Below are 19,066 nucleotides of genomic sequence, written 5' to 3' on the forward strand. Positions count from 1 at the left end.
AAAAAAGATTTAAATTTGCAAAAAGTTTAAGTAAGAAAATAATTTAAACGAATAGGTATGAATAACTTCGGCATGCCGAAGATTTAATACATTGTAGACATTTGCCCTTAGCAGATTTGTGAGAAAATTGAAGCTTGTCAATGCTGAGTTTGATGAAAATATCTTGGAAAACAGAATATTTTCCCATACTTAAATTATGACCGATCGTTCCTATGGCAGCTATATGATATGGTATGTTAATAGGATTTTACATATATGCAGAAAGCATAGTAAAAATTGGTTTAGATATCTTGAAAAACAAAAGAGATTTTCATATGGGAACAAAATTATATTTATAAGCTCAAACGAACTATGGCAGCTATATAATATAGCGGTGCGATATTGATAAGATTTTGCATATATACGAGTAACATAGGGAATCAAATAAATGCCGAGTTTGGCTAGGATATTTTGATAAACAAAAAAGTTGTTCATACAAGAAACAACTTTTCGACCCATGACTGTAAAATGATATAGTGGTCCATAGTATATTCTAGAAAGAGGGGCCTATGCAACGTTTGAAGACGATAGCTTTTAAACTGAGAGACTAGTTCGGAGAGAAACAGATATACGGACAGACAGACAGACTGACGGATTTGGCTATATCAACTCGGCTCTTGATGCTGATTGAAAATATATGTATATACATTAAGGAGACGAAGATGGCTCCTCCTATGCGTTACATATTTCATGACAATACAAGTAAGAGGTTCTAGTAGGGAGCTCCCGACTAAAGGGATACCCTGAACCCTCTTCTTCCGACAGGCGATAGGTATAAAATGAAAAATAATTGATATATATATAATATTCTAGAAGCTACATGTCAAGTTTGGTGACTCTAGTTCATATTATTTACCAAAATTGCTCAAAAAACAGGATTTCGATATCGATATTTTTATCGATTACTTGAAAACGGGGCAATTTATCGAATATCGGAAACAAACACGATCTGCGCGGGCACTAGGAGGACCTACAGCTAAAATTTCAAGACTAGCTCTTATAGGTTCCGAGATCCTGGCGTTCATACATACGGACGGACGGACAGGCGGGCGGACGGACAGACGGACATGGCTAGATCGACTCGGCTGTTGATGCTGATCAAGAATATATATACTTTCTGCCTGTTACATACATTTGCACAAATACATTTTACCCTTTTTACCCATTTTTAATGGGTTCAGGGTATAATTAGGGGTATAATACCCTCCACAAGAGTGTAAAAAGGCTAGGGATACATTTTAAAAATTTATCAGCTGAAATTTAACATATTTAAAATATACTTTGCCATATACATAAAAGACTTTAAATTGGATTTAACGGAAAGTCAAGTTAAATATTAAATTTTTGGCTTAAAAAACTTGTTAGCAAAACAAACACTCGAATTGGGCAATTGGCCAGAAATTGCCGGTTTCCGCAGACAGACAAATTATCTTCCTGCGGCACTTTTGGCTGCCGGCAAAAATGTGTCCCAATTTCAACAATTTTGCAACAAGCATCCAAACAAGACAAAACTAAAAGATTGTTAATTTTGTTGATGATATGATAAATCAGCTGAAGTGTGCATAATCATACACTAATTAACATAAAAGTTATATCACAGCAAGTGTCCAGTGATTCATTAGCTTTCATTAGAGCCCGAGGGCCAAGAGTTGAACAGACATTTAAGCAGAACTGACCCATTGAACTGCAGTTGAGTAGACAATTGAGCTGTTCGTTCTAGAAGCTCACGTCAATGCCATTAAAGTGCGAAGGCAAATAAAAATAAATAACAACAAATAAAATCTTTATAAAAATACACATATATTTTACGGCTTATAATTGTGGACCTCAAGTAGCGGCAATTATCAGGCTCTGATTTTGTGGAAAAATCTACAATATAAATAAAACTGACCACGCGTCGGTGTGGTGGGAAGGGCAGAGGGGGAGGTGGGTGGGTAAATCCCAGTTCAAGTTGGCGCAAAAATGGAGACCAGTCGAATTGAGCTTTCGAAATCTGGTTGGGCCTAGAGAGACAGAGACAGAGACAGACGCGATGCCAGATAATTTAAATTAAAAGAGGGAAATGCATAAAAGTGATTACAACATATAAAAAACATGCTCGTAAAATAAGAGCGACAAAAAAAACAACAACAAGAAGAGATTCGAATTTTTCACGTTGAATGTTTTTCCTGTGAATTTTGCGAACCACTAAAAACCAAAGCAAACAGCTCTGGAAACAGGCATTGGCAACTGCGGGGGTTAGCGGGGTGGCGTCGCTTAAAGGTGAGGCCGCATTTACATTTAAACAATCTAGAAGAAAAAACGAAAAAAAAAAAACAAATTAAAAGCTTGCGTACATCCCAAGTACACGGCAAATTGCGCTAGCTTCAAAATTCGGGTGAAAACTTAAAAATCCGGTTCAATTTGGCAGCGTTTTTTTTTTTAGTCGTTTTCAAGCCAAGCTGTTGCAGTGTGCGAGAGAGACCTTTGACTCGGTCGGCCCAGGCGGCGCCCGCGCTGTCGAGCGTATGCGAGAGCTTTGGCCGCGACGCGTGCAAGTCGTGCAAAGCTCCTTAGTATAAAAGTGGGCTAAACAGGCTAACAGCTTGGCAATCAAAGCTGTGCTGTCGTACGCAACACACACAACGTGAATTCCCCAAATCCGGCCGCAGCAAAAGCAACAGGTGAGCCCGAAAACAACAATAACAACTCTCTCTCTTGTTGAGCGCGTGAGAGAGCGCGCGCAACGCAGGCTGCGCGTGCGCTCGGCTTGCAACTGTAAAATTTGGTATCGATACTTGTGTATTGCGTAAACAGATTGGCAACACTTGTCTGTACCAAACAACGGTACAAAAGCAGTTATATAAAAAAAAAAGAGGGAAAATAACCAAAAGCGATTTGAAGCCGTTTTGAATATGCGCTTAGACGCAGCTTAGCCCGGTCTAAGCACAGCGACGACGTGGTCCGAAATTGTGAAATCTTTCGTTATTAAAACCTTAAACGATTAATTAGTATGCATATGCCATATATATGCCAAGAGGCATTAATAATGCATGAATTAAAGCTTAGCCCAGAAATGAGGTGGCCAAACAATCGAGAATCTCCAAGACAAAAACACATTAAAAAAAAACAAAATATATAAATAAAACGCGTTGTCAAGCCAAACGCAGACCAGGCGACGCCTGAGATCAGACAGAAAGATTATTTAGAGCTCCATTATTTTGGTCGGAGTTTCGAGACAGTCATAAAACGTATTTGAGCAAGATTTAGTATTTGTTTTGCAATTACTCACGTTTTTTTGGGGTCTTTTTTCATATATATATATATATATGTATATATGTGTGTTTTTTGTGTTCTGTTTGTTTACAGCTCTCGAGACAAGATGAAGGCATCGCTGGCCATTTTGATAGTGTGCGTGTTTGCCGGCTTGGCGGCCGCCAGACCCGAGCAGAAGTACACCAACAAGTTCGACAACGTGAACGTGGACGAGGTGCTGGGCAACAATCGCATATTGAACAACTATATCAAGTGCCTGATGGATAAGGGGCCGTGCACCCCGGAGGGACGCGAGCTGAAGAAACTGCTGCCCGATGCCCTCGAATCGGAGTGCTCCAAGTGCACCGAGGTGCAGCGTCGCAATTCCAACAAGGTGATCAATTTCCTGCGCGTCAACAAGCCAGGCGAGTGGAAGCTGCTCCTGGACAAGTACGACTCGAGGGGCATCTACAGGTCCAAGTACGAGAAGCACGTTAAGCATTAAATTATCAAAAACATATAAAAAAAAAAAACAAAAACAAGTTGTATCGTCAGCCAAACATACTCGTTATTTAAACTACATGAAAAAAAAAATATATTGAAACAAAAAGTAAATTAAATTGTTTGTTGTTTTCATACCTAAAACACTTGCAACGCAAATTTTATTCCAAAATGTATCCAAAAATGTATAGGCAAACTGCTGCGGGTATCATATTGAATGGATATAATTGGTTGGGGGCTTTTTTTTTCTGTTTATATAGAGTACGACTTTGGACTTGTTGTTATTTGGATTCGTTGATCAGATCAATGGCCCTGAAGTGATTGGCCACATTGATCGTCCAGTCGGATTGTTGTCCGGCGGTGAACTCCTTTTTAAAACGATAATTACATATGAAGACCCGATCCTGATACTCGGGCAGCGTGCTTAAAGAGAACGATGTTCAAAATGAATGAGAAAATATAGGGATAGGCAACTTTGGTGCTCACCCCATATTCCAGGGTATCTCCTCGCCGCGTTCGCGCATCTCGGTCAGGCCGCGCATCACATGGAAGACCATTGTGATCTCGACCCAGCGCTTTTGCAGCTTGTCATTGGCATCGTCGAACATGATACCGATCTGGTAGGGAAATGACAAATAGATGTCGCTCTCGTTGATCTCCAGCTGCTTGCGCTGCGTCATCGACAGTTTCTGGACAACGGGCTTCAGTTCGGCAATGGCATCCGGCGTGACCAGATCCTGCAGCTTGTTCAGATCGCCGCCCACCAGCCGTGCGGATACCACCTGATTAAAGAGAGACACAGAGAGAGAGAGAGTTTTGAGTTTTTGCCAGACAATGCGAGGCGAGGATTTGTGTCGCACCTGCAGCGCCTGCTTGGCGCCAAATATGAAATCCTTAATTTGAAATTCACTATCGAAATAGGGACGTATTATAAACTGTACGGTTATCCAATTTTTAATTGTATTTAAAGCCGATGGCCAGATAATTTCTGGGAAGTCCATCAGACGCGGCAACTGATTGCGGCTGGTCTGATTCTTGTTCTGTTCGGGAGCGTGCGGCAGCGTTGCAAAGCAGCGCATCCTTGGTGTTGTGCCCATGGTTGCCATGGTTAGGCAGCGCCTTAAAGTGTGTTGCATTATTAACTAGTTTTGTTTTTTTTTTTTCAATAACAATTAAGGTTGTGATTGGCGTTTTTATTTTTACTGTATGATCAGCTGTTTGACCAGGGCTGACCAAATACATTTCGTTATAGCATTCGGCTGTTATGCAAGTGTGCTGTTAACACGCTGTTATGCCCCCAATTGTTAATGGTTTGCCTATTATCTGGTCATACTCAGATATATAGCAGTGAGCATTTTGTCGCTATAGTTGCTCGAAAATGGCAGTCACTTCCGTCTGTCAAATTTTTCTTTCTTTCCCAGCCACGACGAGCAAGGGTCGACAGCATGAGGTACTGTTGAATTTTCTGAATTTCTGTGTTTTGTGTGCGAAAATGTGTGAAAAGTGCTGATTAGCGTGTGGGATGGACGTTAAATGCTGCACAAAATGCGTGCAGTTCAAATAATCAGTGAAAATTGTGAAATAACCTGAACGTGGGCACACACACACGCGCACGCACGCACACACATTAACATACAAAACTCATGGCACGCTGTATTCTAATGTGGTGTCTCTTTTTGCAGTTCTCTAAAGCTCCAGAAGAGGCTCGCAGCCTCAGTGCTGCGTTGCGGCAAGAAAAAGGTTTGGTTGGATCCCAATGAAATAAACGAAATCGCCAACACAAACTCGCGTAAGTATATAAATATTTGTAGTTCGTGTTGCACAAGTGCGCGCTGCTAATGTTTCTGTTCATCTCGCCTCGCCTCTCCCCCGGCACAGGTCAGAACATACGCAAACTGATCAAGGATGGTCTGATCATCAAGAAGCCCGTCGTGGTGCATTCCCGCTACCGTGTCCGCAAGAACACCGAGGCGCGCCGCAAGGGTCGCCATTGCGGTTTCGGTAAGCGCAAGGGTACAGCGAACGCCCGTATGCCCACCAAGCTGGTGTGGATGCAACGGCAGCGTGTGCTGCGCCGCTTGCTGAAGAAGTATCGCGACAGCAAGAAGATCGATCGCCATCTGTACCACGATCTGTACATGAAGTGCAAGGGTAATGTGTTCAAGAACAAGCGTGTCCTCATGGAGTACATTCACAAGAAGAAGGCCGAGAAGCAGCGCAGCAAGATGCTGGCTGACCAGGCCGAGGCCAGGCGACAGAAGGTGCGCGAGGCACGCAAGCGACGTGAGGAGCGTATTGCCACCAAGAAACAGGAGCTCATCGCCCTGCACGCCAAGGAGGATGAGATCGCTGCGAAGGCTGCCGCCACTGCGAGTCATTAAGTCGACTTAAACAACAGCGTTCCCAGACGTGGGCATTAATTAGTAATTGTTTTACAAGTGAAAATAAAAATTGTCATTTTAGTTTGGCCGAAATGATTTTGTACAAACGAGAATATTCAGGTGTCTTAATTATCCAATAGGCCATCAAGCATATTTCAACGTATTGTGAAAATCTTGAATGGTTTTGAACTTGACAACAAGAAAAAACCTGATACCAAATACAAGAACCAATCAGAAAAATAATTTAAAATAATGCGCTTTTCGTTTAAGTGTGAACGATACATCATATACGATACGCTGTGACTATCGATTGCAGCAAACTAATATATCGAAAAGGCTACTCGATATTGTATCGGTTTGAATTTGAGATGTTTGCGGCAACCGATTGAGGTCACACTATTCGCCGCTCACATCATTTTAAAATCGAAACTCGTTCGTAGCGGTCGTCAGTCGTAATGCAGCAGCGGTGCACGAGCTAAAATTGTTTAGAATTCTGATATATAAATAAAGCAATTAATAGAATTGAGCAGCAGGCAGCAGCCCCAATCAGAAAGAGTCATAAACTAAACATCGTGTATGCTAGGGCATTCTGTTTGGCATAAAACGGCAGCGACATTTTCAAATCAACGCAAAACGCATTCGAGTTCAATAAAAAGCAAACGTGTCGGCAGCAGCAGCAGCTAAGCGATTAACTAACTACCTGTAACCAAAAGTCTGCAGATTTCGTAATAGCAACAAAGCATTTGCCTAGAGCAGCAGCAGTCCGGTCAACGTTAGCGTCACGCAAAGAATTCACAAATACAAATACAACTACGTGAAAAATCAGCTGAAGGCCCGCACGCACACATGAACACCCGTATAAACTCAATGCGATAGACACACAGTGAAAGTGAGCGTGTATATGTGATACAAAGAGCAAAAGAAAAAATTTATTAACTTGCGGTGTCAGCATTTATAATAAAACATAAATTTACCAAAAACGTTCGCAAAACCGTTTTTGGTAATAGAAGACACAACCCACACACACTAATAAGAAAACAAAAAACCAACCATCAGATACTAAAATACAGCACAATGAGTGGATACACAGACCTCACCAAGCTGGAGACTAGTCGGTAAGTGCCAAGATCTGTGCAAAGCGGATGATGGGGAATATGCCTACATACACACATACATACATGTATGTGTATGCCTGCCTGCGTGTGTGTGTGTGTGTGTCCAGGTTTGGGCTGGGCAAGCGCGAGTTTCTAGTTAAAATGTGTTTAAATCCAATTTAAAGCAGTTGCTAAATTGTAGCAGGCGGGCGGGCGGGGGCAATTTCGCTCACATCATTTTGCCTGCTCTCTCTCTCTCTCTCTCTCACTCTTTCTGGCTGCACACGCTAGCACCGCACCCCGTGTCCACACGGCATTTTCTCTTTCGTTTCGTCAAAAAAAAAAACACAAGATACAACAATTTTATCGTACGATGCGAACGGCCATTCAAACACGAAAGAAAAAAAAAGTAAAGGCAATGCTGCCTAATATGACACAATCGTGCTATAGCCGCACATAATATATATATACGTATGTATATATATATGTGTGTATGCGTGTGCGTGTTTTCAACCTGGGCTCGATTTGTGTGGATGTATTTGTTTAAACTAATAAAATTGCATACCTCTCTGAACATGCCACTTTCCACCGCCGCGGCTCAGTTGGTTTTTTTTTTTTTGTTTATCGCAATTGCTCTAATCAGCGCTTTTGGCGCTTGCATGTCACTTATCGATAATAACTATTACTCATCTCCATTGCCTTGCGAAAAGACAAATTATGAGCCACACGACGCCGTAGGCTATAAAGCAAAAAAAAAAAAAACAATCAGAAACGTTGTGATTCACAGTCGCCGCTCTTAAACCTAACTGATTGACGTAGGCATATAAATAAATATGTATGTAAGTACATACATACCATTAATAGTTTGATGACGTTTGTGTGTTACTTTGAATTTTGTATTACTTTGCCTTGACAAAGTTGCGGCCCTTTCTCATGTTTTTTTTTTTTATAGAATTTGTATTTGCATGCGTTTGGGCACAAATGTCGCGTGTTAAACTAATGATATGTAATTAATATCGATTTGCTCATATATCGATTATTATTGGAGGTCATTCGAGGCCAAACAGGGGCAGCCACACTGCAAAACAACATTAAACAAATATTGGTCAATTCGGTTCAAAATAAAAAGGAGGAGAGAAAAAAAATGTTGCCCAACTTTGCAAATATTGCTGGCAAAACAAAAAATAACAACAACGAAATACCGACAACAACAAACAGCATGACTAGCGTCTCTTTATCTAACAAATCGTACAGTTACAGCTCGCGTCGCTGCCTCCCTCTCTCTCACGCTCTCAAAGAGAGTGCAGCTTAAGAGCGTAAACGCTCTCTTGCCACAATTGCCAACACACACACACACACACACATACACAGCGCGCCTGCTGAAACATCGGCTGTTTTCTGTGTTGTATGCCGCGGTGCTGCTGCGCATGTCCGCTGTGAAAACTGGACGCGTGTCGCGTGCCCGCCTGGCTTGGCCCACTTCACACGGGCAGGTGTCGCCAGGTGTGCAGCGGCTAAGCTTTGTTTTGGCCGCCTTAATAGGCCATACGATAAATAGAGAACCGAGACAACAATTACCCCAAACATTCACCTCAACACAGATGCGCGCTGAGATAATAGGGCTTGCCGTGGCGTGCTGCGCTGCAATTGGTCGTTTCGGATGGCGTGTTTCGAGCTCTGCCGCAGTCGCTGCTTTTTCCTCTGCCGCCGGCACAATTGGGCGCAGCTGCACTTGTTGTTCGATTTAGCAGGAGGCGGGGTGAGAGCAGTGGGGGGGAGGGAGCAGCACAAAAGGTCAATAACGTTAATACAACCCCCCCCCCTCTCCGGCACTCCCCTCTAAGCGTGTTTTTTACACTGGCGCGTGGCCAACAGCTTGACTAATGCCTGTTTTATTTTGCTGCGACATTTGCTAAAATAGGCAACACCTGATTTTTTTTTTATAAATAATGTAAATAAACCGCTTCATTCATTTGTCTAGGCAATTATGTATGAATGAGGCGAGCCGACCGGACGTTATTTATTGATAAGATAATTGCGCGTCTTACAATTTATGGTCTCAACCTCAGCTGATACCCTAATAAGAATAAATTGCGAGCGAATCTATATATTCCTACAAAATGGAGTCTTCTTCTTATTATTGGCAAATTTGATATGTGGGCAAACCCAGCTGAAATGTTTTTAATATTTGAAATATTATCCGACGCTCGAAAGTTAAGCTTAATGAAATCCGAGCTACTTGGCTGGAAATTAGTATATGCCTAAAACAGGCTGTTGTTTAGTTAGTCTGTGGCTTTGATAGCGATCCATTGAGAAACATGCCAGTTACCTGAGAAACGGATTAGCTAGGTATAGGCTAGCTTTGCAGCTGGTGCATTCCAAATTGGCTTTCTTATGAGGTTTTTTCTTGTTCAATTATTCCATATTCAATTAGCTCAATTAGTCATTCTGTGCGATGGGAAAGTTTCTCGGCATGCATATATATATATATATATATATATATATATACGGGCGAGGGAGAGAGGCAACTAGCGGAAAAAAACCTTGACACAAGCAACGACACACGTCTCTATATCAGAGGCAGTCCGTCCGTCCGTCCGTCCGTCCGTCCGTCCGTCAGTCGGTCAGATAGTCGGATAGCTTGGTGAGCACGCGGCGTTCGCGTGTCCGTTTCTCCCACAAGCTGTTACATTCAGCAGCTATCAATAGTCTAGACGAGTACCCGGGTGGGCGGGGGCGGGATTGTGCTTGCTCTTGTGGCAAGTAAATGTATGAAGGCGGCCAGACGATCACGCGTCTGCCAGACGACATTATCGTAGACAAAGTTGCCTCATTCGGTTATCAGTTATCAGCTGAGCGGACGGAACTCCAGCTCCAGACGTCGATAAGTGCTGTGGACTTCGAACGGCGCGATCTGTGAGACTAGCCGGCGTCAGCGAGGCGGGTTAATGGAGGTCTACTTCAACAAAAAGGGGGGCAAAAAGGTACGTAAATGTACTTAAGGCTAATGGGCTGCTTGTGTAACTTTCTTGAGGCAGACACGTGGCGAAACGTAGACCAAGTAGACAGGCAGTCGGCGCGGAAGAGGGCGAAGCACAGAGCCAAGCTGCTATTCAGAAATAGAAATCAGCAGGTTTTTTTTTGTTGTTTTTGGTCTTCTATTTATACCCAAATCGAATTTGGCGACTTTGTCTGGGCTCATTTGCATAGTTAGAAATCAATTTTGTGCTTGTCGTGAAGATGATGTCGATGTCGGAAATGTTAAAAGAACAACTGGCCAGACTTAACGACGACACGTTTCGAGCTCACATTTCGGGTTATATATTTTATTTATTTATCTCTCAATTGGCCAATCGGTGTCCGACCCGTGTTGACTGGTTTCCAGCCAGACTCGGTGCCAACGATTTTTTCGCCCCGACAAGACGTTACCAAGCCCATCAAATCTATATATATATTCTTGATCGGCAACAACGCTCGAGTGGATAATGTTTCTCTAGTCTCTTATTTGCCGAAGATCTCTCGATTAACTTGGCTTAACTTCCTCTATTTGTATTGGGCAACACATTAAAGTTGTCTATTTTGGATCACCTTTCTTTGTTTCCGAGTTATATGTATTAGTTAAAATCTTGTCAACCTCGGACTACTATATCATAAAACTGATAAACTCTTGTCTTTTAAGCTATCTATCCCAACCAAATTTGGTATTTGGAGTTTCTTCTTGCTTTTATAATGGTCTGAGATATCTTAAGGACATCGGAACATTTTAGCATAAAGTTACAATTGGAACAATCGAGCGAAAATTTGAAAAAAGTTTGTGTTTTCAAGCTAGAGTGGATATTTCCAGTTTCTTTTAAAGATATCTTAGGATTAATAATAATAAGATATCAGGAGATTCTTTTAAAGATATCTTAGGATTAATAATAATAAGATATATATTTAATAATCAGTCGGAAAATGTGTCTTTGTATGTAAGTTATCTTAGATAACCCATTGGAATAATCGTTCGTAAAATGAGTTTTTGTAGCGTTTCTTTTTTTCTGTTTTAAGAACTAACCTTACCAAACTTGGCATTTAGAAGCTTTTGATCTAATGTAGTTTAGCATATATTATACTTAAAAACATCGAACCCCTTCCCCTTCATAATAGGTCGGACATTAAGTTCTTGTAACTATTTACATGGTAGGGCATTTAATCTTCGACAACCCGAACTAAACCCTTCTTTTTAATTTCCAACTAAAGTTTTGACAATTTCCGTTTTTCCATTTTTTGCTATTCTTTCAGGAACTGTCTGCGTCGCATTGCGCGCCACGACGAGCAGCAGTTCTCCAAAAACAGCATCGTCAATCTGATGGAGAAGTTTGTGAAAACGGTCAACACGATGGATGATACCATACTGGTGCCATGCAGGCTCATGGATCGGCAGGTGGGTTCAATTAAAAAGGAGAAACCCGAAACGAAGCTAATCTCTGCCTCTGCCTGCTTGTCGCTCGCTCTCCCCCTCTCTCCCTCTCTCTCTCTCTCTCTCTCTCTTTTTACGCGCCGTCCTTAGATCGGTGATAGCACTGATATAATACCTGCAACTGGCAAGGATACGACCGCCAATCAGCTGACAAAGAGTTCCAGCGCACAGGGCAAACGTGGCGCGGCGCATTCAAAGAATGTCCAAGAGTTTCTCAGCGCCTCCGAGCTGTTCAATTTGTACACCGTGCTGAATGCCCTGAAGAAGGATTTGCTGTGGACCAACAACCAGGATGATGACGACACGGAACTGGAGTCGGAACAGCAATTGCACCAGCAGCAGCAGCAGCAGCTCAGCCAAGCGGCGGAGACAAAGACTGAGGCCAACACAAGCAGCAGCAGCCGGGTCAAGGGTCATGTGAGACGGACCTCAACGGCATCGATGATGTCCACCACATCGGTTAGCAATCTGAGCGATTCCGAATCGGATATCTCGAACGAGATCGATTCGGGCCTGGAATCGGATGGCAACAAGAGCGACCATGCCCAAAGCACCGACGGCAGCGATATTGCCGATGCCGCCCGCCAACCGACCAGCGACAAGGCCACGGAGCTGGCGCAACGCTGCAAAAGACACCTGAACGGTCTGTACCAGTGCCTGGAACAAATGACAGAGGCGGCCAACTATCTGACCGCCAGATACCAAAGTGATATTGGAGCCGTCTAAACCAAATAATTGGAACGGTTGCCAACACCCCCCCCCCCTCTACCCTCTCGGAATGTGTGTTTAGCTTCACCTTCTACTCTTCTTCTTCTTACACCTGGGCGGGCTCTAATCATGTAAACCAAAAAGAAAAACAACAAAAAAAAAACTTTGAAAAAAATAATGATTAATAATAAGGAAAAACGGTTTTCTTTTCTTTTGTGTGAGGTCCTTTCTGTTAAGTGAGATTTAATTTCATAAAAAAAAATAAAAAACAAAAAAAAGTATGGGGTGCTATGACATATGAGTACATATACCATATATATATATATGTAAATATATATATGATGATTGTATAAAATCGATCGTAACTGATAATAATGATAATGAAGATAACTACATTTATATATATATATATACAAAATTGCGAATAAGCTTTTTCAAAAAAAAAAAAAAACAAAAAAACAATTTGTATTTGTATTTTGGGTTGACGGGTACAACAACAAAACAGAACAAATGTTGAATGTGTATGTGTGTGTGTGCGTGTGTGTGCGTGTGGGTCAGCTCGTTTGATATGATACAGTTATTGTTGTTGATAATGTTAATGAAGAGCATTCCTTTAGTACACACGCTGTGCCCGCACACACACCTACACACACACACACAGACTCGCACACTGTAGAAATTGGGTGTGGCCAGGCCCCACCCAGAAAGAAGAAAAGATGATGTATTGTATACTCAAGCAGCAGCTGACCCCATGCCAGGTTCGCGCTGCAAAAACGAAAACATAAAAAGAAATGAAAAGAAAAAGAAAACGAGTCAAAAATGTTATCCTATTTGTCTTTCATTATAATATATATATATATGTATATATGTCTGTCATCTGATTTATGTATATGTTATACTTTATTTTAGCTTTAGTCTCTTATGCTGTTTAGTTAAGTGTGTAAAAAATAAACGAAAAACAATTCAAAACCATTGTCGAAATGCAAAAAATGTTTAATGTTCAAGTACAAGAAATATAATTTCGAAACAACAAACATCATTAATTCCGTTAATTGTCATTTGTCGGTGCGCCAGCAACAACAACAACATGTTATATGTACATACATACACACACATACATCTACTCACACACACACACACACACACACAGCTGGAACAGTTCGCATGTTTAGCTGCGGGCGGGCGCCACAAATTGCTTGCGATTAATGAGAATTATTTATACAATAAATAAATACATTTATTTAGCAAAAAGTGCAAAAAAATAAATAAAAACCCGCAACTCTTTTAATTTACCGTTAAAAAAGAAGAAGCAGTTATTATTGATCGATCGCCCGTACAGGTGCAAATTCCAATTGGGCCAATTCCCAGTTTCGCGGTGGCATTGACCATCGTAAAAGCCTCGTATAGATTACGTACAGTACAGTTAACATTGCCTGTGACGACAATCGTTAAATATTTTTACCGCTTTATAACACTATTCGTTCTTTTATGAACCCAAATATGAGCATATGCCGCTTTATAACACTTTCGGTCTTTTACGATCTCAAATATGGGCACACTTATTTTAATATCATTTATAAACAGCTCTATTAAATTGGGAAATTTCATTGAGGAAATTCCCCCAAAAAAATGAGGCTATCTTGAAAGAGTGTAGTTGAGGGAACAAAAATAGAGAGTATCTTAAACGAGTGGAGGGGATGGAAGAATGATAAACAATATATTGAAATAATTGCTTGAAGAAAGGAAAGAGAATTTAATGGATATCCCATTATTGCCTGACGAAATAAGAGTTAAAACTAAAAAGTCTTTAATCTATTAAACAATATGAATATATTTTTATATGATATAGTATAGATAATGATATCATATATTATATGCATTCGATTCGATTTCGGATGCTTTTCTCAATCTTCTTTCTACATAGTTTTCTTGGTATAAAAGCAGATCGTGTTTAAATCTTTGCTATAATTGATATATTGTGAAGCATTTTATATAAAACCTAATCTTTGCTCATGATCGTCTGTGGCTTAAACAGACCGGAAGCAGCTAAAAGTTTAGTCGTTGACAAGTTGGGTACAATGCGAACTATGCTAAACTAACTAAACTGGGCTGTATTTGCATGATTTTAAATAATCCAATATATAAAAAGCACTCCGATTTACGAGCTAAAGCTGATCTAAGATATAACCTTATTTCGTCAAAAATTCAAGACAGAACTATTATTTGCTATAAGAATCAGGTATATATGTCAAATGAGCAGCTATATACCGACTTAAACTAGCAAAGATTAAACAGGTTGAAACTCTACTGAAAGTTCAGCTGCTATATCACACAACTATACTATGCTTTGCAATCTTTGTGCCTGTATACGAATAGTATTTACTTTATTTTTTTTAAATATTCATATAGATGCATTTAACCTTAGTTCCCCTAAATCTACATATGCATATTTGCCTGTCTGTATTGACTCAGCTTTATGGGGTGTCACAGGCGGCACTTCCAAGCTATTATCTTATTAAGCAAAAACTTTGCTAAAAATGCAACTAAATTGCGTAATTACATATATATCATTGCTAATGAGCTTGCTTTCTAGAAACTATCTAATAGAACTGTTTACTGCATCTCTTGATATCTAATTAGTTGGCGGCAAATAAGTATCTATTTAGCACTACTCTAATAATTAGTTAGATTGTTATTATGTTTTGAAATAGTATGGTATACAGTTAATCATAATAATAATAATGTTGAGGAAGTCTCATTAAAAGAAGGGGCTGTAGCAAGAGTTGCTTAAAGTCTGTGATGAAGAGAAGCAGTTCCTGAAGAAGTCCTTATGTGAGCATGGGGATATAGTATTTGGCCCTTTGCTTCCTTCTACCCCAAGTTGTGTTTTAGGCATTCACATATAATGTGGATAGTTAGAGTACCGGAAGATATACCTAAAATAATCAATCAATTGGCCTAGGGTATGGCCTGTAGAGCAATACAACATGCATAAACTAGAACAGGATTGGAACCAGGATCCTTTCGGTTTAGTTACCCTAAGGACTACATAACTTAGATAGCCCGACTTTCTTTTTCTTCTTATTATTATATAGGGCAATACTACATCAAAACACTAGCCTAGGATTTAAACCAGCATCAAAGAACTTTATCACTTAGACTGCTCTACCTTCATCTTCTTATTAATATTTCATGACCAATGGATAGGACAATACTAAATCCATACATTAGCCTAGGGTTTGAACCAGGATCGTTCTGGTTTAGTTATATTAAGGACTGCATCACTTAGATAGCTCGTCTTTCTTCTTCTTATTATTATAATTTTTATATGGCCAAGGGTTACGACAATACTACACCCATACATTAGCCTAGGATTTGAACCATGATCCAGCTCAACTGTCTTATTATTATTAATATATTTATTATTATTAATATAATTAATATAATTATTATAATAATTATTATTATTATTATTATTATAATTATTATTATTATTATTATTATTATTATTATTATTATTGTTATTAGTATTATTATTATTATTATTGTCATTATTATTATTATTATTATTATTATTATTATTATTATTATTATTATTATTATTATTATTATTATTATTGTCATTATTATTATTATCTCAACCCAATTGCTCTTGTGTGTGATAGATTAAATGTAACTATGTGTATAGTTAGCTATCGTCTATAGCGATTTTTTACTGTCTTAAAAGCGGCAACCAAAGCAATTTCTACTATCTGATGGGTAGATAGTGTGCGAAAGAAATATGGACTTATGCGGGAATCGAAAGTTTGATAAGTATTCAGAGCTAATAAAGTATTATGGATCATGAGACTGAATCATGCCATATACTGAAAAAGAGAAGGAAAAAAAAGAACGTAACAAAACAGATGTTCGTTGGAAAAAGTTCCGTTGGCCAAGTGCATTAGCTGCTATTTAAAGACTTATAAACAATGGACACGCCCACGCGCCTAGCTTATTACCAAGAGGCATATCAGGTTTTATTTATACTAAGTATATATGCGCGTAGATTTCGTTTCATTTCATTTAGATTGGGTTTTTATTGAACGTCCGGCGATTCTATAGCTCTATCTGGGCCAAGTAATACAAGACACCTGAGTGCTTGGTTTCTCGGACATGGCCAACAGCCATATCAGTTATAAGAATCGCAAACATTTTGTTAAAGCCCTGAACTTGTTTCGTGTTTATCAGGCGCCGTACTTGAGCATTTGTTTTTTTTTTTTGTAGTGCTGCCATTGAGATACAATGATGATACAATGATGATGACATCGTCATCGGGCATGGACAATGTTTCATTATTGTTCTAGCCGAAACTTCTAGGGGTTGGTTGTGCCCAAGACTTTCGAACAGACATTCAATTAACGCCTCGGATCCAAATCAATTTTATTGAAAGGCTTCCGTATTGGAAAAGGCCAGCAATAGAACTGAAACTGATTTCATTAGTCGATGTTATTATTATTGTTGATGTTATTATAAAAAAACTGACACACAGACGGGGTCGGGGTCGGGGACGGTGCTAAAACCATTTGCAAATTGCGACAGTTTCGTTTATCATACATATATCAACGACATGTGTGTGTGTGTGTCTTGTCCATAAATATATGTATGGTTAGACGTATAAATATGTACATCTTTTATACCCTTGTAGAGGCAAGGTATTATAATTTTGTCATTAAATATGTAACCGTCTAGGAAGAGGCCGGATAAGCGAGGAATTATCGGTTTTTGTTAGGCAAACTTTTTGTTTTTGAAGACAATTGATGAAGATCTATTAACTAGTTATAGATCTTTTATACCCTTGTAGAGCGAGGGCATTGATATTTTGCCAGTTTAGGCTTAAAGCTAATGTATTTCTGGTACAAGCCAATGCGGCCAGGATTAATCGGTTCTTTGTTGATAACCTTTTTGTTTTTGAATACAATTAATCAAGATCTATTAACTAGTTTAGATATATTTCTTACAAATCTGCTAAATTGAATCAAAGTCGGACTATTATCTCATATAACGCTATAAAAAGAATTGGTAGAGCAATAGGTTGTTGTATGGTAAAGTGTTTCTGTTTATGAAGATATTATCTACAAGCTACAAGCTACAAAATTCTTCTCACATTTCTGCAAAACCGTTAGCGTTATGTCTAGAAGAGTATTTCATCTTCGGCGTGTGCTAGCAAGCCCCTCTTTCTTGTTTTTTTTTAGACAATGGCTCGGATTTGTAGCTTCTGCTATGAAACATAAACTTGTTTTTAAATACGATTCTAGCTAGGCGGAAATTAATTTTCGAAACGCTATTTTTTTCTTCTCAATATTTGGCCAGCCTCCGTTTTGCCAGATACTCAAATACAACCGTTAGCAGACGCTGTGAGCCGGGCAAAGCCGGAAACTGTTTACAATATATTGAGATTAGCTTGCGGCGGGGCTGCGGCATTTTAAAGATTTTATTTGATTATAATATTAAACCATTTCCGTTTATTGAACCCGTCAGAGCCTTGAGCTGCGCAGGATTAGTTATAATTTTTACTGTAGTCAAGAAGAACGTCACAACAACCTGTTGTGATTCATTTCAGTCTCAAGCTCTTCAAGTGTTTATACCATATATGGCCATAAACATCTTCAGCTTAATACTTTAGCTTCAACCTGTTTCTTGGCCGCAGAAGAAAGCTGCACGGTGACTCGGCACTTTTCTGTAGCGTTCAATTTTTTGAGTTTAATGTAAGCATGTAATTGCTGTGCCCTCAATCTGTTGTTCAAAGGGGGGTGTACACTTAAAGAGGGATTGGGAGAGGGGGGGGGGGGGCAACAGCGACACGATCGCTTCAAGGTTAACGTTTGCAGCAGCAATTAGCCAAGGTCCGCAAATTCTTGTGCCACATTCAACGCGCAACTGGAGAATCTCGGCCTGCATTCGGAAATGAATATTATCACGTGTGAATACGAATACGAATGCGAATACGAGTGTGAATATGCGCATGTGAATGGTTGACAAGTTGATCGTTAAGTCGCCGGACAAGACAGCGTACAATTTAATGCCCAAAAATTAAATGTTACTTACCAATGTGGACATAGCTGCCCGACTGGCAAATACCACGTACTAACAGATGAGAACGCGTGACAAATATCAGCTGGCATTATTTTTGTGCACAAATAATCAATTTAAATTAATTACTTTATAAAACTATCTTTAACAGGGATAACTGGCGCATTTTAGGTATGTGCACTGAAGCGATAATTAAAAAAATCGATAGTTTTTTTTTGGTATTCTTTTATTACAACACGACTGTTAAGCTTAACAGCAGACTATTAACCGTTATCTTTTCTCGTCATTTTTAACAGTTTTCATTTATTTTTGTGTTCATCATGCTAATATGCCCTTTTCAGCATTTAAGCACGGGTAATTTTAACACATTAATAACGGAATTTATAATAATATCATATAATTTAAATATTTGTATGTCTTTAGCTCCGCATTTATTAAAATGACTTCCGCTGTATTTGACCCCAAGCTTAAAGCGTGACCCCCAGACAAAAACAATAACAAAAATGTATACGTATTATCTATAAGCTATAATTAGAGACTAATAATTTCCGTTATGCGTTTAGCCAAGTGATCTAATGCCT

The 19,066-nt window shown here is 39.6% G+C and overlaps 4 protein-coding genes across 4 annotated transcripts; 3 read left to right on the top strand and 1 right to left on the bottom strand.

Moving 5' to 3' along the window:
• The first annotated feature begins 2,554 nt into the window (after positions 1 to 2,554).
• Phk-3 (Pherokine 3) lies at positions 2,555 to 3,815 on the top strand. Its single transcript, XM_064695729.1, has 2 exons — positions 2,555 to 2,702; positions 3,388 to 3,815. Exon 2 carries the CDS (start codon positions 3,401 to 3,403, stop codon positions 3,776 to 3,778), a length of 378 nt encoding a protein of 125 aa, XP_064551799.1. The 5' UTR covers positions 2,555 to 2,702; positions 3,388 to 3,400; the 3' UTR covers positions 3,779 to 3,815.
• A 73-nt stretch (positions 3,816 to 3,888) lies between these two features.
• LOC135437679 (m-AAA protease-interacting protein 1, mitochondrial) lies at positions 3,889 to 4,985 on the bottom strand. The gene is made up of 3 exons (XM_064695715.1): positions 4,635 to 4,985; positions 4,261 to 4,556; positions 3,889 to 4,197 (listed from the first exon to the last, which is right to left on the bottom strand). The coding sequence occupies exons 1-3, from the start codon at positions 4,908 to 4,910 to the stop codon at positions 4,056 to 4,058; spliced, it is 714 nt and encodes a 237-aa protein (XP_064551785.1). The 5' UTR covers positions 4,911 to 4,985; the 3' UTR covers positions 3,889 to 4,055.
• Positions 4,986 to 5,132: 147 nt separating this feature from the next.
• On the top strand, positions 5,133 to 6,268 carry RpL19 (ribosomal protein L19). The gene is made up of 3 exons (XM_064695710.1): positions 5,133 to 5,224; positions 5,457 to 5,563; positions 5,653 to 6,268. Exons 1-3 carry the CDS (start codon positions 5,220 to 5,222, stop codon positions 6,153 to 6,155), a joined length of 615 nt encoding a protein of 204 aa, XP_064551780.1. The 5' UTR covers positions 5,133 to 5,219; the 3' UTR covers positions 6,156 to 6,268.
• A 313-nt stretch (positions 6,269 to 6,581) lies between these two features.
• Positions 6,582 to 13,131, top strand: LOC135437674 (uncharacterized). Its single transcript, XM_064695709.1, has 3 exons — positions 6,582 to 7,270; positions 11,531 to 11,672; positions 11,799 to 13,131. Exons 1-3 carry the CDS (start codon positions 7,230 to 7,232, stop codon positions 12,432 to 12,434), a joined length of 819 nt encoding a protein of 272 aa, XP_064551779.1. The 5' UTR covers positions 6,582 to 7,229; the 3' UTR covers positions 12,435 to 13,131.
• The last annotated feature ends 5,935 nt before the right edge of the window (positions 13,132 to 19,066 follow it).

The sequence above is a fragment of the Drosophila montana genome, unplaced genomic scaffold (assembly GCF_035044405.1).
Source record: "Drosophila montana isolate Dmon_TW-CO22-7 unplaced genomic scaffold, ASM3504440v1 contig_3833_1, whole genome shotgun sequence".
NCBI lineage: Eukaryota > Metazoa > Arthropoda > Insecta > Diptera > Drosophilidae > Drosophila > Drosophila montana.

What these genes read in the sequence shown, in the direction of transcription:
- LOC135437674 (XM_064695709.1), top strand. Translation starts at nt 7,230, where the DNA reads ATGAGTGGATACACAGACCTCACCAAGCTGGAGACTAGTCG. An exon ending in ACCAAGCTGGAGACTAGTCG is followed by an intron (nt 7,271 to 11,530) that starts GTAAGTGCCAAG and finishes CTATTCTTTCAG; the next exon opens with GAACTGTCTGCGTCGCATTG. An exon ending in GCAGGCTCATGGATCGGCAG is followed by an intron (nt 11,673 to 11,798) that starts GTGGGTTCAATT and finishes CGCCGTCCTTAG; the next exon opens with ATCGGTGATAGCACTGATAT.
- Phk-3 (XM_064695729.1), top strand. Translation starts at nt 3,401, where the DNA reads ATGAAGGCATCGCTGGCCATTTTGATAGTGTGCGTGTTTGCCGGCTTG.
- RpL19 (XM_064695710.1), top strand. An exon ending in AATCGCCAACACAAACTCGC is followed by an intron (nt 5,564 to 5,652) that starts GTAAGTATATAA and finishes CCCCCGGCACAG; the next exon opens with GTCAGAACATACGCAAACTG.
- LOC135437679 (XM_064695715.1), bottom strand. Translation starts at nt 4,910, where the DNA reads ATGCAACACACTTTAAGGCGCTGCCTAACCATGGCAACCATGGGCACA. An exon ending in GCGCCAAGCAGGCGCTGCAG is followed by an intron (nt 4,557 to 4,634) that starts GTGCGACACAAA and finishes CTCTTTAATCAG; the next exon opens with GTGGTATCCGCACGGCTGGT. An exon ending in GAGATACCCTGGAATATGGG is followed by an intron (nt 4,198 to 4,260) that starts GTGAGCACCAAA and finishes GTTCTCTTTAAG; the next exon opens with CACGCTGCCCGAGTATCAGG.